The 24,029-nt window shown below is 47.4% G+C and overlaps 1 protein-coding gene across 3 annotated transcripts in view; it reads left to right on the top strand.

Moving 5' to 3' along the window:
* Positions 1–24,029, top strand: part of KCNIP3 (potassium voltage-gated channel interacting protein 3) — a 109,642-nt gene that overhangs the window by 52,331 nt on the left and 33,282 nt on the right. The window contains exon 1 of one of the 3 annotated variants that reach the window (XM_007436358.3): positions 20,416–20,741. The exons of the other annotated variants lie outside the window; for them this stretch is intronic. Within the exon in view, the coding sequence (XP_007436420.1) occupies positions 20,639–20,741 (103 nt within the window). The 5' untranslated portion in view covers positions 20,416–20,638. Of the gene's footprint in view, positions 1–20,415; positions 20,742–24,029 lie in introns of those variants that run through there. 3 annotated transcript variants of the gene reach the window in all.

The raw sequence follows: 24,029 nt of genomic DNA, 5'->3' as shown, positions 1-24,029 counted from the left end.
TTGAGGGCCCCTCCCCACCCTCTGATTCTACGATTCTGTAGTTGAACACAGCGCATATCGCTTAAGTGTTGCCCATCATGAGCTGCATGGAGCATAATTCTGAGACACGACTGGTGCAGGGGAAGCGTTGAGAAAAATCTCGGAGAAGGCACGCAGTGTTGAAAGTGTTGGAGGGGAAGAAGGGATAAAATGCCGTCCCATTAAAGGGTGCAATGATGGGGCCCAGTTGGTGAGGAGTTCTTGCCCCCCTCCCCAAACATCTCCCATAACCAGCAGGAAGGGGAGCAGACAAGCCAGAGACAGAGAGTTGATTGGAGTGGCCATTTGCACATATCCCCAGAAACGGCCAGAAAAATAAAAATAGAAATGCAGTGCAATGCACCTTAGTGTTTGGAGGGAGACTGTGACCAGCTTGGGGTGCCTGCAGGGTATGGTTAAAAAAGTCAACATAGTGGCCAGGTGGTGTGATTGAAGCTCTACCTGTTGTTTCTGCCCACCAGGTGTAGACAAGGTCCTCTTCTGAAGGGACCTTGACTTGTGAACCTCTCTCTCTCTCTCTCTCTCTCTCACACACACACACAGACACATTTTCATTAGTCCCTTGGTGGAACAGGGAAACAGTGAGTTGTTTTTTCAAGTTCAAGGATGGAAAGATGAAAGTGGACTTTTAGGGGTTTTTTTAAACTGGGTGAAATTGACAAAAGTTCTGCCAGTTTCCCTTTCCAGGCCAAGTGACAGGAAGAATGGCCTGCCTACCTCCCTTCCTCCCTTCCTCCCTTCCTTCTTTCCTCCTTTGCTTGCTTCCTTCCTTCCTTCCTTCCTTCCCAAGAAAAGAGGGGGTCTTGTGCAAGGGGACCTGAGAGACCCACCTACAGAAACGAAAGTGAGGGGCACTCACTTTCCCAGCTCAGGTGGGGGGATAAAGAAGGAGATCAATCAACCAGTTAAAGGCCTTGGTAAACATCGCCTGGACAGAACCTCAGGACATCTCCATGGGCAAAGCAGAGGAAGGGGTTAAAATCCAGAAAGGGATTTCTTAAAGTGGCTTCCTTGCTCCCCAGTTTTTCCTTGGGACCTGAGCAGCCAAGCCTGTAGGGCAGGGTTCCTCAACCTCAGCAACTTTAAGAGGGGTGGACTTCAACTCCCAGAATTCCCCAGCCAGCCATGCTGGGTGGGGAATTCTGGGAGTTGAAGTCCACCCCTCTTAAAGTTGCTGAGGTTGAGGAACCCTGCTGCAGGGTGAACCATTAATTTATGGCTCAGCATAAAGTCATAGGAACCCACCCCCCGGTTGACTGAGGAATTCTGGGAGTTGAAGTCCCTGCATCTTAAAGTTGCTGAGGTGGAGAAACACTGCCTTAACCAGCTGTGTGAACTGGGCCATCATGTTAAGCCATTATATGGCTCCTTTGTTTGAACAGAGGATGTTACATCAGCTCCACAATGATCTTCGGCTAAACTGGCTTAGGTTTAGTGTGTCGTGCGAACCCAGTTCTGCCTCCTGCCAATCTGGCCGGTCCTAACTGTGTCCTTCAGCTACAGTTTTGAGAAGGAAAAGAGGATTTTATTTTATTTTATTTTATTTCTCTGCAAATGATTTGGGAGGGGGTGGAGTTGGGGGGAGGTTGGCACGTAGGAGCTAAATTTCCCTGGGGAGGATGGAGATGTCCACCAGCTCCCCTGCCCCTCCCGTCTTCGACCTGCTCCCCGCCCCAGTTCTAGACCCCCAACTTGGCCTATGCTGTTTATTGAATGCCCGTGTTAAGTACATGCTTGGCCCGATCCCAGGGACACAGCTAAACACACAACCATAAACTCAAATAAATATCCAGAACCATTATAGTGCACAGCGATGAGGCCCTGATTGATTGCCTTCGATTGCTCTTACCACAGTGGAATAATACCTGCTTACTCATAGTTTATTAAAAACAGCCTCTTTCCTTTCTCGGCTCTTAATAATTCATGGCTCTAATTGTGTAGAAAGGCAAACTTTAATAGGCCAGCCCTGTCGTCCTCCCTCTTCCCTCTCTGCGGCGCTGAGCCCTCTTCCTCGGCCCTTCCCTGCGCCGTGGCTGGGGCTGAGATGCCTGCCTGGCGCCCACCCCCCTTTCGGCCCTGCGAACCCCCCCCGGGCTCCCCACGTTCCTTGTGCTGCCCCAACCAGCCGCTCCGCAGTGCTGCTGGGCTTGCCCACGTCTCAACTCCGTCTCCGAGTCCCACAAGGAGCCCTCTCCGATTTCGCTTAAGTGTGCACCTTCACCGACACGTGTGGCGAAGAGCCTTCTGCCAGCATCGGTTTGGGCTCCGCTGAGGGGATGGGGTTTTCTGAGCATCCGTGGAAAGTTTTTTTTCCCTGCTGATTTGGGATTTGGAGAAGCCAAGATTAAACCACAGACCAAGCGTCTGTCTGGTTCACTGAGAGCCAGGGTTGCACTGCGGTTAAGGCTCTGGACCAGGGCTGGGAGACTCAGATTCAAGTCCGCCTTTCGCCAACAAAACTCCCGGGCTGACTTTGGGCCAGTCCCTCTCTGTCAGCCCAGCCTACCTCACAGGGTGGTTTGTTTTGGGAAAAACAGGAGGAGAAAAGAGAACCTCCTTGAGCTTCTGGAGAAAAGGCCATGGACTGTATAAATCTAATAAACCAACACAGAGAACATTCATCTCTTTTAGGGTGGCGTAACTAAACATCTAAGGACCACTCCCTGCCCGCCCCCCAGGTCAGTAGAAAAGCATGCCACAGACAGACTCACGCAGTAGCCAGTCTGTACCATCTTTCGCCCCCTAAAGAAAGAAACCTCAGGTGTTCGATAGAGCAGATTTACCCAGCCCTGGCCCTGCGGTCAGAGAGGAGGCGAAGGAAGAGCTCACGCAGACATCTAGCTGGCACCTCCTCTGTGGGAGGGTCGTCGGGAGGATCACAAAAGCCATTAATTACTTCATCCGTTAATTTCTTGCAACATGCCAAAGTCTCTTCTGTAGTGTTTCCTGGCGACTCCAGCTCCACCCTCCTGAAATTGCCCCAGTTCATTGGAACACACTCCATGCTGAGCTGAAACAGCTTCTCTCTTTTCAGGTGGCTTTAAAAACCTACCACTTAAAACATACTTTTAACTGTGGGTGACTTTGTATTTATTTTCAGCATCTTTGGATTTAACGCTGGCTTTGTACTGTTATGGTAAGCCCCCAAGGACTGGGGTAAGTTGCAGAAAAAGGGAGGGAGGGAGGGAGGGAGGGAGGGAGGAAGGAAGGAAGGAAGGAAGGAAGGAAGGAAGGAAGGAAGGAAGGAAGGAAGGAAGGAGGCAGGCAGGCAGGCAGGCAGGCAGGCAGGCAGGCAAGAAGGAAGGAAGGAAGGAAGGAAGGAAGGAAGGAAGGAAGGAAGGAAGGAAGGAAGGAAGGAAGGAAGGAAGGAAGGAAGGAAGGAAGGAAGCAGGCAGGCAGGCAGGCAGGCAGGCAAGAAGGAAGGAAGGAAGGAAGGAAGGAAGGAAGGAAGGAAGGAAGGAAGGAAGGAAGGAAGGAAGGAAGGAAGGAAGCAGGCAGGCAGGCAGGCAAGAAGGAAGGAAGGAAGGAAGGAAGGAAGGAAGGAAGGAAGGAAGGAAGGAAGGAAGGAAGGAAGGAAGGAAGGAAGGAAGGAATAGCTGACCTGAAGAAATGTTGATGGCTTTCAACTCAGGTGCGTGTAAAAGGGATGAGAACAATGACTATTGTTTGTGTTAAGTGCATCTTACTGCCAACATCAGACACAGGACCAGATGTCATATACTGGGGACACCCAGATACTGGGGACACCTATATATTAGAAGGGGATCCTTGTGAATGTTCCAGAGCTGTCTGTCTGGCACCATGGTCAAACAATTTTGGGTTGATCCAACACTGTTCTTAAATACCTTGGTGCCATACAATAATAAAAGAGAGGATTGCTTCATTTGGGACAAGGTATTCTTGGAATGCCTTCCCCTTAAAAGAAATGTCTATGTCTATATCAAGAGGGACTTGGTAGGGTTGTATGACCTATTGGGAAGAGGGCTTTCAAAAGGACCAACCCAGGGAAGGACTGAGGCCACCTTTGTCTTGTTGCAGGCTCACTGGGGCAACTTGAAGGACCTTCTCTATCATCTGAGCATGTAGGTGCCAGCACAGGCAGCACTTCGACTACATGTGCTCAGTGGACGCGAGGAGGCCCTCCAAGGGGTTGAGCCGAGCTTTGGACAGAACAATTGGGCTCTGACTTTGGAGAAATACTTCAGACACTTTGCAAAGCGCTCAGCCCTAGAAAAACTCCTTTGAGTCAAGCTGGACCTCCTGTGGTTTCACATACACCTCTGTATAGTTTCCTTGACAAGAATATAGAAATGGGTATTTTCAACTGTTGGGGTTTGTCAACAGTGCTGAGATTCTCTAGAGCAGGGTTCCTCAACCTCGGCAACTTTAAGATGGGTGGACTTCAACTCCCAGAATTCCCCAGCCAGCATGGCTGGCTGGGGAATTCTGGGAGTTGAAGTCCACCCATCTTAAAGTTGCTGAGGTTGAAGAACCCTGCTGTAGAGATCTCCAACCCAAATACTAACGAGGCTCAACACTGCTTAAATTCACAGCCCAGACAAGGCCGGCATGTTTCATTCTTTGCACCCTAAGGTCAAGATATTTGTTTTATTTTCTCAAGCATTTTAATTCATCAGAGGACATCATTTGCTGAACGCTTTAGTTGCTGTTCCAGTAGGGGGTTAAAGTTAGGGTTGGATTGAATATTTTAATATTTCATGAGATAAATCAATGATTGCCGCTCATTTGCCCCGAAATAGCTTGGCAAGTGGGCAGTCCTATACGTTAAATGAATGAACAAGCGGAGTTCTGCATCTGGCTGGCAAAACTATGTAAGACCTCTTGATGGCAGCAAAGAGGCTGTTCTTTCAGCGCCTTTTGGCAGCCATCTAGCGTCTTCTGAAATGCTTGCCTTACGTAAACTCTATTGGAAAAAAAGTGGAATACAGATGTTTAAGTAAATAATTTATTAAATAAAGACACGGCTGGGGGGCTGACCTGCAGTCCTCTTTGGCATTCCAGAGTTTTTATTCCATTGTTTCCCAGCCCATCCCCAGCGTTGGGGAGGCTCGACAGTGTAATCCAGCATAACTGGTGGGCGCCAGGTTGGAGAAGGCTGGGTCGTGCTTGGTTTTGCTGCCTGGCATTCATCATCAAGCCGGCGATGACCTGCTCTCCATAAGTACTTTGCAGATTTCTGACTGCCAGTCTGAATGAGGTCTCCGATACAGAGAATAACTAAAACCCCGTGCCTACCACACATTCATCTTCATCCAGCTCAAACGATCTTCTCTGACCAAACAAAATCTCTTTGGGCTTCATTTATTAAAAGACTAATGCCAGGCAGTTTCTGCCCCCCGTCCAAATTAAACATCTTGCACTTAACCCAAGATGCAAAGAGGCAGCCGGTCCCCTCTTAAGCACAAGATTCATGGTGGGGGTTGCTGCTGTGATTTATTTATGCTTAAAATTCTAGACTGCCCAACCTCAACAATTCTGGGCGGCTTAACTTATAAAAAAACAGTAGAAAAGCAAGATTAAGAGCCTCAAAGGCAGCAGCATCCGAGGGGAGCAACCACCACCTCTCTCCCGCACCCCCGGACCCCCGGTCACCCCTTATTCAAGGTCTGCAGCCTCATTTTTAATGCTCCTTTAAGGGCTGGAAAGGTGGAGGCCACACAAATGATCGTTTTCAGGGCTTTTTAGAAAGTGAAGTTATAACTGTACAGCACCAGGGGGGGGGGGGGTGACAGGGCCACATACATAAAAACGGGGCAGGGTTTCGATTGCACCATGGTGGCTTTTGACTTTTTGGACCCACCCGCAGACCCCCCGTGATACAGCAGCAAACTATCACCGTTTGTCTGCAGACCACCCACCTCTGCATCCTTGTGTGCAAATATGCTTTGTTTCTATGAAAAAGCGTTGATCAAGCATGCCCAGCCTCCCCCGTGGCTTTGATCGCCCCCACCCTGCACCCCTGACCCTTCCAAAGTGGTCCAAATTACAGCTCGGATCGCCTGCCGTTTATTGCCAAGATTGGGGTGCAAAGTACAAATAAAGATGCCCTTGAGCAGAGCTCCTCGTGATGATCTGACACGTCCATGCAGGTTCCTTGGCAGAGATTCAGAAGAGGTCCAAGATGCTTTTTCACTTTCCCAGACAAGGTGTACGAGCACTGCCTGGAGGTCGAGGCTTTCTCGGCTGAGGCTGGACCTGGAGATTTGGCAGGTGGTGATTTAAGGATGGGGCTCTGGAAAAAGATGTCTACGGTGGGAGGCAGGAAGCCAGACTGAAGAATTCCAGCAACTGCCTGGAGGAAATGCAGGCCTTCTTTAGAGTCAAAGCCTCTCCCTAGTGCAATGGGCTGTGGGAGGAACAGGGGACCCCTGCCTCCTGTCATTGTAGAAGTCTAGCCTGGTCTCCGGCTGTTGGCTGGTGATGTCCATCGGGTTGGAAGGGAGTTAAGAGGTCATCAGGTCCAACCCCCTGCATGCTGCAGGAGGTTGCCAGAACTAGTCCTCACACCTCGGTCTCCTGTCCACAGGCACAGTCTAACCTTGCTGGGCTGTTTTTGGGTGGCTTGCCGGATTTTTATTTCATTATTTTTTTGCAGCTTTGTTGTTTTATATTTTGAGGTTGGGCTGTTTTATTGATTGATAAGCCAGTCAGTAAATACTTCCCTAACTAAATCCACATGAATGCCTGACTAGGACAAGTTAACTTCCAAGATTTGGGTGTGGGAGGGAATGACTAGAGGATGACCTCGTGCTGTGTAAGGGATTACAGTTTTATCCTGTTCTGCATCAAAACCATCTCTGGGATAAATCACTGGGTGGGGATTCGAATCTCAGGTCTCCCTGGATGAGGGTGGGTACAGTCTCTACAGCGCACGCACAGCTCAGCAATATCTTGGCTAGGAGCTGCAGAGGAGCGTGGCTGAAACGACTCTTTGCAAAGAAAGACAATATTGAAGTCAGAGAAACTGCCATATTTTGTACATTCACATTTTACCGTAGTGACGCGGCTGCAACAATTCAGCCTTTCTTTCTGCAAAGTAAAATGTGATGCTGGTCGTCAAAAAGCGACTGTGTTGGGCTTTCTTTAGCGTGCGGACCCTCCGATCCCATCAGAAGCCAGCTCTTTCAGTACCTTCGATCCTTGAATGGCAACACGAAAGAGCACGTCTTTACACGCCAGGAAAACCTTGGTGGGTCCTTCCTGCGTGAAACCTGCTGTGGTGAACATGTGTGTGTGTGTGTCCCTGTGTGTACGCAAATCCACCGAGCTTCCGTGGGCAGATCCTTCTAACGCGGTCCCACCACGGTTTGAAAGAGCCCGCTTGGGAACGCGGCGGGGAGGAGCAGCAGAAACACCTGGTGGTTTCCTGGCCACGGTCTTGCCCTGTGGCTGCCTGAGCTGCGTGCCAGCCTGACCTGTGGTGGCAACCCTGTCCTTTTGCCAGCACCTTGTGGTGAGGGAGAGCAATGTCCAGGAGGGAGTTGCGGAAGAACGCAGAACAAACACGCCGGCCCATTTCTCATCAATGGCATTCTTCTCTCTCTTGGAAGGGGGACCATTGGTTAGGCCTTCTGCTCGTCTGGCCCAGCCTCCGTTGCTGATCTCATTTTATTGCGTGCCCCACTGCCGTTCATGGCCTGACACCTTCCTGGCATCTCGGGCTACAAGTCCCCTGATCCCCAGCGAGCCCTTGTGGTGCATGTGATTGCTTAAGCGTACCATTTGCCACTTGCAATGTTTGTAATAAGTTCGTATGCTGTTTGGGGTCCTGGTGGAAATGGGCATAGATGGGTTCTAGCACGGAATCTGTCCTAAGGGGGAAAGAGCAGGAACAAGCAGGCTGGGGTGGGTGGGATTTCTGAAGTTCTCCCAGCTCTCGGGAAGATAAAAGAACATAGCAGATTGGTGCAATTAAGGTGGAAATGAGTGTAGCCTGGTGGAAACTGGCAGCATTGAGTGGATTTGGAAGCATTTTCAGATGCTCTTGTATTTAAGTCATTCTTTGACTAGTTGGTCCAAAGGAATTCTGATAGATTTGCAAACCTGGCCTAGATTTTGGGGCAAAGACGCAGCAGCGTTCTCTCTGCCCATGTGGTTAACGCCACCTCTAACACATGCCTCTTGGATCACCAAACCGTATATTCTTTGTTCCCTTTATAACATTTCGCTGGAAGGGATTTTTATTACCAACACAGCAGTCTTTTTTTTTTCTTTTGGACACTAGCCCAAACAAGATCTTTGGGGAGACGGTTCTAGCAAGCAGGCGAGCAAACAAGCCGAAGAACTCTCCAGGTTGTGCGATGGCATCCATTAAACCGACTGGCCAATGTTTGCTAATGCACCCGGGATTGAAAGAATGCAGGCTTGGAGCTTTTATACATTTAAACATCTTTAATATTTTACACGGAGAGAAATAGGGATCAATGTCTTATTTAGATGGGGATGTTTAGGGGGTAAATGTTCCCCGCGCCTTTCCCAAATGAAGGAGAGGATCTAGGAGGAGTGGGACAGGGAGAGGAGATTAAAGAAGTAAGTTTCTAAAGTGAGGGCGATGCCTGGGCAGGTATTTAAAAAACGAAGCAAGTACTCTCGGTGAATTATAGCCTATGGATGTATTATAATAGTAAGTTATTTAGTTATGTTCTGTGAAGAGTAAGAGTGGAATGTAAGGCTCCGAGGTTGCAAAGCCAGATGTGGCAGAGATCTGTAATGGGTGTCCAAAGTGCAATGTGTGTAAAAAAGGGGGATGGGGCTTAAATTGTGTGTTGCATCTGCCATCCTGACTCTACATACACACACACACACGGAGTAGATGCTTTTTGGCTGGAGACGCCCTTTGGAGAGTTGCGAGTGCATGGGGGGCACACCCAAAAACAGCTGACATGCAAGACTTGCTTCTTCACAAAATGAGCAGAGGGCCTGGCTACTCATAAAACAACCCCTGAGCAAACTTTGGAGGTTTTCTGGGGGCACCTAGGTGAAAATAAACCTGATGCCACAAGTTAGGACTTTGCTTGGCAGGCCAGCTTCCCATTTACTTTTTCACTGAAAGACTCTTGGGGAAAAAAGGAGGTGGGGAGGGAGTCTCATGGAAGCAAAAGCGATACCTTGGGGCATTTATGGGCCCAGCACTACCCACGCCTGAGATAGGAAAATAATAGAATTATGGAGTTGGAAGCATCTAGCTGGGGGTCCCCCAAACTGGTCAAGGGTTGATGGAACTATCCAAGGGGTCAGTGTTATTATTATTATTTGTAGTGCTATTCGTTAAAGTCATATTTATTAAATTATTTGCATATAATAAATGTTTGGGGGTCAATGAACAATCTGAAACTTCATTAAGGGATTGATGAGCTGAAGAGTCTGGGGACCCCTGATCTAGCCCAACCCTCTGTAATGTGCAGGAAGACCAATTCAACCATCCTTGGGACATAGGTGCCCAGCCTCTTTGTAAAAACTGCTAGTGATGGAGAACCCACCACCTCCATAGTGTCAGCCTTGCTAGGTAGACCAGCCAGGAAACATGACCAGATGAGCTAATTTGCCTTTATTGTAAGGCTACATTAACAGAATCTTGCAAGTCTGAAAATACAATTCTCTCACTGTCTCCTTTACAGCCCAAGAACCTAGGGAGGGTCTCTTCTGAGCCTCTTGCCCCACCCATTCTCCAGCTGTGGGCTATGCTGTCTCTTATCCAACCATTGTCTTGTCTGCAGCTCTTCCCCCTGTCTCCCAAGGTTATTCCCACACACTATTACACTCTCTCTCAGCCCTAGGGAAGAGGCAATGACAAGCTACTTCTGAAATCTTGCCAAGAAAATTGCAGGGACTTGTCCAGGCTGTAGCCAACAGTCAACACTGAGTCGAAGGCACACACACGCACCTTGACTTGCTGAATCATTAACAACCACCAAACACAAGGGTGAAAAGCTTTGTTTTCACCCTATGTTGTTGATTAGGCTATTGTCAGCCTCGGGGGGTAAACCAGATAGAAATCACAACTATTGTATTGTAAAGCCACGTTAACAGAATCTTGCCAGTCTGAAAGTACAATTCTCCCGCTGTCTCTTTTACAGCCCGAGAAACTAAGGAGGGTCCCATCTGAGATGTTTTCCACCCTCCCATTCCTTCTGTGGGCTCAGCTGCCTTTTATCTGACTGTTCCCTTGGCTGTGGCTCTTCCCCCTGTCTCCCAAGGTCATTCCCACAGACCATTACAACAGGAAGACTGTTCCTCTGCTGTTCATGTTTTACCCAAGTTTTTCCCAATATTTAAAACAAATCAGTAGTTGCAACTTATACTTATTATTTCTGGTCCTTGTCTCTGTCCCCATGGAAAGTAGTTCCAGACCATCTTCCCTGTAGCTTCCCTTTATGTTCCTGAACTTTATTTCACTTTTGTTATTTTATTATTTTATTTTATTGATTTATATGGCCACCTATCTCAAATATATGACTCGGGGTGGCTGACGGTATCAAAAACGACCAAAGCATGTATAAGAAGCATGAGACATATAGCAGCTGGGAAAATCAGAGAATTTCAGCATAACTAAGAAGCAGGGTCCGTCCCCACTGGGGACCCCAGACACGTCTCCCTTAAGCCTTCTTGTATTATGATATGGACATACATCTGACTCTGAAAAATTATCTGAACGAAGTTAGGTAGTGATGAACCATTTTCTCACCTAGGGACCTTTCTGGAATAACCTTCCGTGAGGGGTGGGCTCCTTTCTGTCCCACTAGGATGAACATTGGAGAAGCAAGAGATTCAGCAGCTGCCTCTGCACTTTGCAAGCACATTTTCTTCCCCTGTAAAACCATTGCTCTGGCTGATTGAGTCAATTTATTTTCTTTTTCTTCCAGCTCTCGTTGCTTTTTCCCCTCAATTTCAATTTGCTTGTAACAAGTTGTTGTAATTCTGGTGCTTTTATCTGCCTTTATTGGAGGAGTCCCACTGCTGCTGGATTTTATAGCTCCATTGGTATAATCCTGTGGCTGTAAGCATCAAACTATGCTCCGTCCAGAAAATATGTACTAAGGAAGCAGTGCTCTTCATTCTTAGCTGGGTTGGGGAATATATTTAGTGGGGTCCTTTCTAGTTTATTTGCTCCAGACGCAGCTGCTAACACACACGATTCGAAGAATTCATATCTCAGTTTCCCTAAAAATTGTCCTAGAGAGCTGGAATGTAAGAGACAGAAGTATTCCAGTGACCACCTTGACTGGCAAACAGATCTGTTGTGAGAGATGCTGTGTAATGTAGTAGGTTTTTTTTTACTAGTTATGGGGAACTAGGCTTCAATCTCCAAAGCTCGCAGGATGATTTGGGCAAGTGACTGTTCCTTAGTCTTAACAACCCAAAAGATGAGTCATGAAGTGGTGAGAACCATGGAAATAACTGAGCTCTGGGGGGGGGGGGGGAAACAGGGTGTAAATATTATATGGAAATCACCCTACTAAAAGCTCCAGAGACAGAGCTAAATACTCAAAATGCATTGGAGCAGTTGTAGGGATTAATGGAAGAACTTTGTGCCACGAGCTAGGTACTTCTCTTCCATGTCAACCTCATAAGTGTCAGTGCTTGATGAGGTGAGATGCTTGGACAAAGAGGCCACCTTTGGACAGACCTTCACCCAGATAACAGTTCCTGCAAGAAACTCGCTGCCACCAGCTCAAGCTGTTGGGGACAAGAGTATTTTTCATGATTTAAAATAGGAGTCAAGTGGCAACGAGGGCAAGTTTTTGCAAGTTACGGCCTCCTTCTTCCTTTGAATGGCATCCAACTGAGAATTGTGTGTATGTTATGTGAAGGATCCTGGGACACACCCCACAGCTGGAGCAACCACGATACCCCCCTTTTTAACTCACAGAGGAGCCCAGTTGGTAGCAGCATAAGAAAAGATAGGAATTGTAAAGAAGGCCATCTGCAAAAATTGCAAAACAATAATTGTGCAACTTTTTAAAAATATGACTACTCTGTTTAAGAACGAGTTCCGTTCCCAAGGTCTGTCCTTAAGTCGAATTCGTATGTAAGCTGGAACGGTATTATTGTATAATACTGCATAAGTTGTTCAGTATTAATGTGAACCATTGTGCATTTCACTTGAATCATCATGTATTTAACTCAAATTTTGCAGCATTTGCTACATTTGCTTAAACTGGGCGTTCTTAACCCGGGGACTACTTGTATCTTATGGGTGATGTAATGGTCTGTGGGAATGACCTTGGGAGACAGGAGGGAGAGCCGCAGATTGGACAACTGGCATGTAAAAGATATCTCAGCCCACAGAAGGAAAAGGGGTGTGGGAAGCGTTTCAGAAGGGACCCTCCCCAGTTTTCCGGAGAGTAAAAGAGAGGAGGGGAGAAATACTTTCAATCTTACAAGATTCTCTTAATGTAACCTTACAATAAAGATAGAGTTAGTACTCATCGTTCTGTTTCTTGTCTGGACTACCTGGAAGGGCTAACAGGCATTTTCTAAAACCGGTTGAGTTGAATGAAAATGCAGTTTTTAAAGGAGCCAGACATTCCCTGTATTTTTCTTCAGGGAAACACCAAAAGCTTTTTCTTATAGCTGCTCTCTGATTATTTGGGCAGCCGGGTCTGCAGGGGGAGTCAACAAAGTCAAGGCAACACGATCAAAGCTTTGCTGTGTGTTTACACGTGTGTGACACCTGTGTCTTGACTTTTTTAAAAAAAATTATTATTAGTATTAAGTCTTAATACATTATATCGTTTCAGTAGTGTTGTTTATGCAGTACTGATTAAGGACTATTGCCACTCTATTGCAGTGTTTCTCAGTCTCAGCAACTTTAAGATGTTTGGATTTCAACTCCCAGAATTCCCCAGTCAGCCATCCTAGCTGGGGAATTCTGGGAGTTGAAGTCCACACATCTTAAAGTTGCTGAGGTTGAGAAACACTGCTCTATTGTTTAGATAACACAGACTGTTGGACATAAAGAGAGGAAAAAGAAGTATTCTATCAAAATGCATTACCAGTTGGGATGTCAGTATTACAAGCATAAGAGTGACTTTTTTTATCCAGAACCGAGCATAATATTAAAAAGAAAAAACTGCTGTAGTTTCAAAATATGTGTTTCAAGGTTTCAATCTCGAGCTGATTATTTAGTGTTAAAGTTTCCATGATATTGTCATTCGCTCTCTCTCTTTACATACTACATATTATTCTTTTCTATTCTATTCCGGCATCTTGGAAGATATTATCACTTATGTATGTATTTGGTTTTATTGTATTTTTAGACGATTTTTATTCTATTTTTGTTGTTGTTGTTGTTTAGTCGTTAAGTCGTGTCCGACTCTTCGTGACCCCATGAACCACATTGCGCCAGGCCTTCCGGTCCTTCACTGCCTCCCTGAGTTTGCTCAGTTTCATGCTCATTGCTTCAGTGATGCTATCTAACCATCTCATCCTCTGCCGTCCTCTTCTCCTTTTGCCTTCAATCTTTCCCAGCATCAGGGTCTTCTCCAAAGAGATCTCTCTTCGCATTAGGTGACCAAAATATCTGAGCTTGAGCTTCATTATCGATCCTTCCAATGAGCAATCAGGGTTGATTTCCTTTAAGATTGACTGGTTTGACCTCCTAGCAGTCCAGGGGACTCTCAAGAGTCTTCTCCAGCACCACAGTTCAAAGGCATCAATTCTTCGGCGCTCAGCCTTCTTTATGGTCCAGCTCTCACAGCCATACATTACTACTGGAAAAACCATAGCTTTGATTATGCGGATCTTTGTCGGCAAGGTGACGTCTCTGCTTTTTAATATCCTATCTAGGCTTGCCATAGCTTTCCTCCCAAGGAGCAAGCGTCTTTTAATTTCATGGCTGCAGTCTCCGTCTGCGGTGATCTTGGAGCCCAAATAAATGAAGTCTGTTACTGCTTCCATTTCTGCCCCTTCTATTTGCCAGGAATTGATGGGTCCAGATGCCATGATCTTAGTTTTTTTAATGTTGAGTTTCAAGCCAGCTTTTGCACTCTCCTCTTTTACCCTCATCAAGAGGCTCTTTAGTTCTTCTTCACTTTCTGCCATGAGGGTGGTATCGTCCGCATATCTGAGGTTGTTGATGATTCTCCCTGCAATCTTAATTCCGGCTTGTGATTCTTCCAGCCTGGCATTTCTCATGATGTACTCTGCATATAGGTTAAATAAGCAGGGTGACAGTATACAGCCTTGTCGTACTCCTTTCCCTATTTTGAACCAATCGGTTGTTCCGTGACTGGTTCTAACTTGCTTCTTGGCCCGCATACAGATTTCTCAGGAGACAGGTAAGGTGGTCTGGTACTCCCATCTCTTTAAGAATTTGCCACAGTTTGTTGTGAACCACACAATCAAAGGCTTTTGCATAGTCAATGAAGCAGAAGTAGATATTTTTCTGGAACTCTCGTGCTTTCTCCATGATCCAGCGAATGTTGGCAATTTGATCTCTAGTTCCTCTGCCTCTTCGAAACCCAGCTTGTACATCTGGTAGTTCTCGGTTCACGTACTGCTGAAGCCTAGCTTGTAGGATTTTGAGCATGACCTTGCTAGCATGTGAAATGAGTGCAATTGTGCGATAGTTTGAGCATTCTTTGGCGTTGCCCTTCTTTGGAATTGGAATGTAAACTGACCTTTTCCAATCCCGTGGCCACTGTTGCGTTTTCCAAACTTGCTGGCATATTGAGTGCAGCACTTTAACACCATCATCTTTTAGTATTTTAAATAACTCAGCTGGAATACTGTCATCTCCACTAGCTTTGTTGTTAGCAATGCTTCCTAAGGCCCACTTGACTTCACTCTCTGGGATGTCTGGCTCAAGGTCAGTGACCACACCAGCATGGACATCGGGGACATTAAGATCTTTCTTGTATAGTTCTTCTGTGTATTCTTGCCACCTCTTCTTAATCTCTTCTGCTTCTGTTAGGTCCCTGCCTTTTTTGTCCTTTATCATGCCCATCTTTGCACTAAACGTTCCTTTGATATCTCCAATTTTCTTGAAGAGATCTCTAGTCTTCCCCATTCTATTGTTTTCCTCAATTTCTTTGCACTGTTCATTTAAGAAGGCCTTCTTATCTCTCCTTGCTATTCTCTGGAAATCTGCATTCAGTTGCCTATATCTTTCCCTTTCACCCTTGCTTTTCGCATTCCTTCTTTCCACAGCTATTTGTAAAGCCTCATCAGGCAGCCATTTTGCTTTCTTGCATTTCTTTTTCCTTGGGATGGTTTTAGTTGCTGCCTCCTGTACAATGTTACGGACCTCCGTCCATAGTTCTTCAGGCACTCTGTCTACCAAATCTAACCCTCTAAATCTATTCATCACCTTCACTGTGTACTCACAAGGAATATGATCTAAGTCATACCTGAGTGGTCTAGTGGTTTTCCCTACATTCTTCAATTTAAGCCTAAACTTTGCAGTAAGAAGCTCATGATCTGAGCCACAGTCAGCTCCTGGTCTTGTTTTTGCTGTCTGTATAGAGCTTCTCCATCTTTGGCTGCAAAGTATATAATCAATCTGGTTTCGGTATTGACCATCTGGTGATGTCCATGTGTAGAGTCGTCTCTTGTGTTGTTGGAAAAGAGTGTTTGCTATGACTAGCTTGTTCTCTTGACAGAACTCTATTAGTCTTTGCCCTGCTTCATTTTGTACTCCAAGGCCAAACTTGCCTGTTATTCCGGTTACTCCTTGACTTCCTACTTTAGTATTCCAATCCCCTGTGATGAAAAGGACATCTTTTTTTGGTGCTAGTTCTAGAAGGTGTTGTAGGTCTTCATAGAACCGGTCAACTTCAGCTTCTTCAGCATCAGTGGTTGGGGCATAGACTTGGATGACTGTGATGTTGAATGGTTTGCCTTGGATTCGCACTGAGATCATTCTGTCGTTTTTGAGGTTGTACCCCATTACTGCCTTTCCCACTCTCTTATTGACTATGAGTGCAACTCCATTTCTTCTAAGGGTTTCTTGCCCACAGTAATAGATATAACGGTCATCTGAATTAAATTCACCCATTCCCGTCCATTTCAGTTCGCTGATTCCCAAGATGTTGATGTTCAGTCTTGTCATCTCATGTTTGACCACATCCAGCTTGCCTTGGTTCATAGATCTTACATTCCAGGTACTATACAATATTGTTCTTTACAGCATCGGACCTTCTTTTCGCTTCCAGATACATCCACAGCTGAACGTCCTTTCGGCTTTGGCCCAGCCGCTTCACTCTTTCTGGAGTTACTTGGAATTGCCCTCCGCTCTTCCCCAGTAGCATACTGGACACCTTCCGACCTGAGGGGCTCATCTTCCGGCGTCATATCTTTTAGCCTTTTAACATTGTCCATGGGGTTTTCTTGGCAAGGATCCTGGAGTGGGTTGCCATTTCCTTCTCCAGTGGACCACATTTTGTCAGAACTCTCTGTCATGACCTGTCCGTCTTGGGTGGCCCTGCACGGTATAGCTCATGGCTTCACTGAGTTACGCAAGCCCCTTCGCCACGACAAGGCAGTGATCCATGAAGGGGTATTCTATTTTAACTGATATTTATTTGTTGTTTTTACCACCAACCACCTAGAGTCACTTCCTCGTGAGATGGGCGGTGTCTAAATTTGAAATGAGCAATAAAAAATATAAAAAATAAAAATATTATGAAAAAGAGGTAGATCAGCAAAGCAAATGTAACAACGGTTAAAATACCAAAAAGGAAGAAGAAGAAGAAGAAGAAGAAGAAGAAGAAGAAGAAGAAGAAGAAGAAGAAGAAGAAGAAGAAGAAGAAGAAGAAGAAGAGGAGGAGGAGGAGGAGGAGGAGGAGGAGGAGGAGGAGGGGGAGGGGGGAGGAGGAGGAGGAGGAGGAGGAGGGGGAGGGGGGAGGAGGAGGAGGAGGAAGGGGAAGAAGAAGAAGAAGAGGAAGAGGAAGAGGAAGAGGAAGAGGAAGAAGAGGAGGAGGAAGAAGAAGAAAGTGAGAAAGGAAAAAGGGGGAAAAAAGAAAAAAGACTTTTTTGACCCCCACCCTACTCTGCAGACACCCCCCTGCCTTTTGGCTAGGGGTTCTAGGCTCTCGTCCCAATTCCTTTTGCGCACGCGCATCTTCTCATGCGTTCTCCACTGACTTGTTGGTCTCTGCGCACTTTTTGTTCGCTGCATGGCTATCCAGCGGAACTACCTGTTACCTGATTTCACATTCAGAAAGGGTTTCTCCTTTCTTCGAAGGAAAGGGTTCCCCCCTCCCCACCCCCTTGAAATGAATTGGATTTATGCTGCTGCTCTTTTAATGTGTGATTCGTTCCGTCCCTTCTGGTGAGGTTAAGAACAAGCTTGTCTCTCAGTCATTCAGCACTTAAAATGAATAATTAAAAAACAACTGCATAATAGAAATAGATAAGGAGCATAAACCTCCTAAGCCACAGGACACGAAGCAAAGTTCCCTTTGCTTTCTGCTATGAGTTATTGAGCTTTTTAAAATCGTTTCCTGATGAAGGCAAAATTCTTAAATTGCGGCGATCCATCTGCAAAAATGACAGGGAGGGCAATTTATCATTTTTTTGCCTTTCTAAGGCCCCTGGATGAAGCGGGTTATCTGGACCCTTTTCAGTCTGGGTTCAGGCCGGGGCAGAGCGTTGGTCGCTCTTGCTGATGACCTCTGGAGGGCCCAGAGCGGGTGGTGCGACTGTCCTGGCTGACCTGGAGCTCACTGACCATAGTTCCCTTCTGGACTGGCTTCGGGGGCTGGGCGTGGGGGCCCTGTTTTGCAGTGGCTCTCCTCCTTCCTTCCTGGCCAGTTCCAGTCGGTGTTAGTGGCCCCTCAGGGCTCGGATCTCTCCCCTCTCAACATCTGCATCGTGGTGCAATATCATCAGTGTGCTGATGATACCCAGCTATGCATCTCCACCCCTGGCCGGGCAGGTGATGCTGTTACGGTGCTGTCCGAGCGCCTGGAGGCTGTAAGGGTCTGGGTGGGGATGAACCAGCTTGACTCAACCCCGGCAAGAGGGAACGGCTTTGGGTTTTTGGCCCCCAGAGCCTGTGACTTGTCGTCTTTGACTCTGGACGGGGTTGCACTCCCCTGGACCAAGCTGGTGCGCAATTTGGGGGTCCCCCTGGACTCACAGCTCCTGCTGGATGAGCAGGTGGCAGCGATGGCCAGGGGCGCCTTTGCACAGATCTGTCTTATGCGCCAACTGTGTCCTTTCCTGGCCCGGGAGGCCTTGCTCACGGTCACTCATGCCTTGGTCACTTCCTGTTTGGATTACTGCAATGCCCTTTACGTGGGGCTGCCCTTGAAAGCCACTCAGAAGTTCCAACTAGTCCAGAAGGCAGCGGTGCTCACAGTATTGGGTTCTCATAGGTTCACCCAGGTTACACCTTTACTGCGTGAGCTGCACCGGCTCCGAGTTTCCTTCCAGGTGCAATTCAAGGTGCTGGTTATCCCCTTGAAAGCTCTACATGGCATGGGACCCGGTTACTTGTGGGACCGCCTCTCCCTAAGAATATCTGCCTGTCCCACTAGATCGGATAGGGTAGCACGCTCCAAGCCCCCCCTACCTAGTGGGACCTCGGAAGCGTGCCTTTTCCGTGGCTGCCCCTACCTTGTGGAACCCGCTCCCCCCGGCGATTCGGCAGGCCCCCACCCTCGTAGCCTTTCGGAAGGCCGTTAAGAGCTTTTTACCAAGGGGCTGGAATAGGATGGTATAGATAGAACGTATGGAAGGAGGACCGCCGGAGTTTGCTAAGGTGACGATTAAAGCGCAGGGTCTTTGTTCCATTGTTTTCCTGTTTTATGATGGTTTTATAGTTATGGATTTTATTGTTGTTGCGAGCTGCCCAGAGTTGCTTAAGATGGGTGGTCATATGAATCTTTTAAATAAATTAAATAAATATATAGGGTTACATGCTGTTGTGTAAAACACTGGCTTTTTAAGAAGTCTTTAAAGACATCTTAATACACATGCAGTTCACAGGCTAAACCAATGTTTCTCCACCTTGGCTGCTTGGAGATGGGTGGACTTCGACTCCCAGAATTCCCCAGCCAGCCATGCTGGCTGGGGAATTCTGGGAGTCGAAGTCCACCCATCTCCAAGCAGCCAAGGTGGAGAAACACTGGCCTAAAACATACCGAGTCTTTAAAAGATGCATGGGACCTCAGGTGGCTTGTGGTCCTGTGGCTGCAAATTATGGGAATTGAAATCTCGGCACATCTGGAGGGCAGCAGGTTGGGGAAAGTGATGGAGACCTGCCGCAAAATGGGGTGGCAGAGGGGCCTTTTTATACTGGCCCCATTTTCAAAGCAACACACTGCCCCTCAAAAGCTGCCTACAAAGGAGGCCATTCCTAAACAGTCTGCGAGCATCGTCTGGCCGGGAACAGCTTGAGGCACGAGAGCCTTTTGGAAAGGGGTTCCCCACCTGCTGTTGAGCCTGCCAGAGAAAAGGTGCCCTGAGCTTCCTCACAAGGATGCCCCCCACCCTGCCCCAGCCTCTCTTAATTTTCTTTCCTAGATGGGAACTGAATTGGTCTCCGTTCAGGAAAAGTGCTCTGCACATGCTCAGAGGCACTGCCGTTCAACCATTGGAAAGGGGGAAAAAAAGATGTTTGGTTTTGAAACTCGATCCTCAGCGGAGGGGTGGGGGGCACCTTTGGTCCACTGGCTGCCAAATCATGCTCCCCGAGACCTCCGTTTGGCCCTGGACTGTCCTGATTTTCCCCTGAAGGCTGAGCGGTTCACCTCTGCTCTGCTATTCCACGTCAAGTTTGAAATAAACTGGCCCCAAGCAGCTACACTTGATCCTTCCATCCCCGGGGATGAGGCTGGACCACAGCGTCGTTTCCATGGTGACTCTGGTCTCCTGCATCCTGGATGCTGCTGCTGCCAGAGCCCAGAGGAGAAGCGCCCAGCCTCCTCCTCCTCCTCCTCCTCCCCCTCCCTCCAGGTGGGGGCTGATATTTTATAGCCGCCCTTGGAGCCAATGGCATTGCAGGCAGCCGGGATGCCAGCAGAGATCAGGCGACTCCCTTCTCCCACATCTGCGGTGCATTGCAGGGCGTCCGGGGTGCTTCGGAGGAACTCTGGTTGACCCCTGCAGGCTCCTGCGCCGGATCAGGCAGGCGGCGACTTCTCGCTGGACCCTGGAGACTTTTCAGCCATGACGTCCCCTGAGCTTGGGAAGACGCCGGAGCTGCTCCGCCGGGATCCCTCTGGCCCAGCGTTGCTGCTGGGAGAAGTTTTTGCTTCCAAGTTTTGAAAGTTTGAGGGCTGGCTGCTGCCGTGGCTTTTTCCTTCATGAGCCCGGAAGGACAGGCCCCTCTCGGGTGCCGCGCCGCCCCCACCCGCCCCCACCTTCTCTCCTTCTCGCCTGTGCCCACTTCTGCCCCGCGACGGCCCCGGGGGCACACCTGAAGGAGGGTTTGCCCAGCAGCAGCCTTTGCGGGGGAGGCGGACTGGGAGATGGGAGCCGGTGGGGTCAAGGCAGCCAGCAGCTGACAGCGGAGCGCCTCCCCGGCACCTCGGCACGCGTGTTCCCAGGGGAGCTGCGCTGGCCCTGGAAAGGGGTGCGACTCACATGCCCCCAGAACTGCCCTGCGCCCACCGCAGGACCCTGGCTGGCCATGGCGATCCAGGGAATGGAGCTTTGCGCTGTGGCCGTGGTCATTATCCTCTTCATCGCTGTCCTCAAACAGTTCGGGATCCTGGAACCCATGTCCATGGAAGGTAACCTGGGAATGTCCCCTTTACTGTCTCCAATTCTGCTGCTTCTCTAATGTGGCCGCCTCGCTTTCCCCACCCCTCTGTCTCTCTCTCTCTCTCTGTCTCTCTCTCTCCAAACTTCTTGTATTCCTGGTCCAAGACGTTGCTTGTGAAGACGAGTCTTCGGCTCCTTGAATGCTCTCGTTCCATGCCTCTCTGCTCCCATTTTCCTTTCTGACTTATTACTCAGACTGAGCTGACCTCTCCTTTCCTCAGCCTGCTGCTGTCCTTTCCTTGGCTCTTAAGGAATCTTCTGAAAGCAGAGATTTTTGCCCATCTTCCCCAGGAGGGTAACCCCATCTTCCCCAGTTGCCCGAGATAAACACGAGCCAAAAGCTTTGCAAAGATTCAGCTGACCTGAAGCTTTCGCATTTCACAGAACTCTTCCTTGGAACCCCAAAAATCAAGGGGGTGGAGGGGGAAATGTCTTGAAAGGGCAGGTGGGTTGGCCCTGTCTGCTCTCCCAGGACTGAGAGGGAGATGGTGGAACATCTTGCTGCCCAATCACTTATAAATAATATAATAATGAGTGTGTGTGTGTGTGTGTGTGTGTATTCCTTCGTTAAACCCCTATCTCACTGTTCCTCCAGAAGCTCAGCATGGAACACGTAGTGCTCCTCCATCTCCTCCTCCAACCTTTCCCCACAGCTAAGGGGTAGCTTGGGCTGAGAGATTTGACTGGCTCAAAGGCATCCATGGGTGACCCCCACCACACTCTAAATGGGCACTTAGCTGTGTGCAGACCGAAGGATAGCTGCTAGGAAGGAGAGAGTGGCACCTGGCTTTGTGGCCCCCAAAGTTCAACAACTTGGACAAAGTCAAGCAGGTGGGCCCTGGATGGTTCTGAAAGGAACCCATGGTTGAAATCAGCTCTGAGCTCTGTGAAAGAGGATGTGAATCAAATACGTTAGGGCTATCACATACGGACTGCAAAAACCTGGGTCACTCCTACATGGCAGCAACCCCTAACTCTTTGCTGCCCTCTAATGACCCCCTGGACTTTTGCAGCCCAAGTATTTTAGGACCAAAGTGGGTTCCATTTCTCAGGAGGTCAAATGGGGCAGTTGTACCCTGCCACCTTCTCTCGTTCCAAAGATGGTGTCTACCATCTTCTACCCAACTTCAAAGTGAAGACTCTCGTGACCTCATGGACACTTCCATGTCGTCTTCTGGGCAATTGCACTGGAGAAGGTTGCTTATTGGCTATTTCTTTTTGGCTATTTCTGACCAGGAAAGCCCCCTAGCCACCACTGTAATTTCCCAAGAATAATTAGGAGGCCCTTGTGAGGCCCTTGTCTTGGAAAAAGTGATCCTGAAGGTTGTCCTTCTGTTTCACAGCTGCCAGTTTCCAATTTAAGGTATCCTCATTATTCTGATCCTATAAGAAAATAAAGTCAGGCAGAGTGGAATTTGTGGAATTTGGCAAGGGAAATTTCCACAGACTACACATTGTCTTTCCCTAATGTGGACTCCAGGGTGGAAATTTGTTCACAGTATCCTCAGTGGACAAAAAAACCACAATGCAGAAAGAAATTAAATTGGCACAGGGTGCAGAAGGCAAGTGGGAAGGAACTTAAAAAAACATTTTACCTCTGATCTGTTAAAAGTTTTAGAAACTTTGGTAACTAAAGAAGGCAGTAGCTTTAGAGTAAATCAGAAGTAGTTTGAAAAGAGGTTCCCTTTCTAGAGTATGTTGTGAACCCATAGTCTTTGAAGTTGAGTAAAAAGAGCCAGAAAGGTTTTTGCTGATCTGATTTAGCAGGGTTGCAAACAAAGTTATTGTAGACACGGTGAACATCAATCCTTCTTTAAAACTACTTCAGATCACCTCAACATCAATCACTTTCAGCTTTTAAATACCCCCAGTTCCATTCCTTGCGGGGCATCCCTTCACTGAAACATACTGTTTATCTGTCAAGCCATGACGTCATATGTAAAAAGTTTCAGAACTTAGCCAAGTTTTGCAGATTGTGGAATTGAATGCAGGAATATGCAGTGTCAGCTCATGCAAAAATAAAGAAGAAAGTGATGAATGTTGAAGGTGTGGTGGTACCTGTCTGAAAAGCTCTGTTTTATTGATAACCCCAAACCGAGGCAAATGTCAGTTCACTCCCTGAATTTCCAGATTCAGAATTCTGCAAACGGGATGGCAAATCCTGCAGTAGGCAGACTTATCAGAGAGAGGGGATTCAAGGCAGAATCTGTTTTCTTGTGAAACAGTAGTAAAGAAAGTGACTCTGAGCTTGTGCAAAATGCATTTTGGGAGAACCACCTCCCAAGGCTGGTGTAATTGGTTTTCCTGCACACTGCAGATGGTTGGATAGATGATCTTTGGGATCCAATTCATTGTCCTATGCATTAACTTCTGGAGGTGCTGCATGTATTTATACAGGGGAAAGGGGATGAAAAATACGTTTCTCTTTCTCTGCTGCTGTTGCTAACATGAAAAAATGAAAGAATATTGGCAATACCAGATCCAAGGGTCAGCTCTGTTCAGGTGTCTCACCCACATGCTTTGCTCTAGGGTCGCTTTCCCCAACCTTGTGTTTCCAGATGTCTTGGACTTCCATGCTTGGGCCTGGTCAGTAGGATAATTGAAGTTTCAGCCCAAGAATCTGGAGATCTGCTGTAGATATTTTGCAAAAAAGATCAATGCCTTTTTTGTTTCTCTGTGATTATATTACTTATTCTTCAATGCAAGATATAAGTCCTTAAATAGAGGAAACCTATGCTGAATTTACAAGGGGAAATCCTGAGAAATGTACATTATTGTCAATAGAGGGACAACAAATGTGGATAGAATCATGATTTTATTTTTTTAAAAATAAAGCTAGCTAGAAAAACAGGGATATTCAAGTAGAGTCTTCATTAGAGGAAGAAAATATTGTATACAGTTCATTAGAAATCTTATCCAGGTGGGAGAGGAAGAAAGAGGAGATATTTGTTGTTGTTTTCTGGGCACACTGTTGACATATATATCTTTCATTTCCAGATTTTTTTTCTCTTTTGTTGTTGTTATCATTATTATTATTATTGTTCACTTTTTGTAGGGAAGGTTGCAGAGATGGTGGTAGGACAGAATTTCTGGATTACCTGCATCTCCTTCAGCAGGTACAGGATGGAGACCACCTTGGTCTCTCTTGCGGATGGCTTGTGGTGGGATGGGTGGTCATGGTGCACCTCTCCTGGTCCTGTTGATCCACCATGAAACCTTTGGGAACCCCTGGGAGGGTTCAGGATTGGACCCGCTCT

This window comes from Python bivittatus, unplaced genomic scaffold (genome assembly GCF_059951505.1).
Source record: "Python bivittatus isolate LINGU-HERP-01145 unplaced genomic scaffold, Pbiv_v1 ctg000680_np1212, whole genome shotgun sequence".
NCBI lineage: Eukaryota > Metazoa > Chordata > Lepidosauria > Squamata > Pythonidae > Python > Python bivittatus.
The sequence above is the reverse complement of the archived record's forward strand: the minus strand, read 5'-3'. Positions and strand labels throughout refer to the sequence as shown.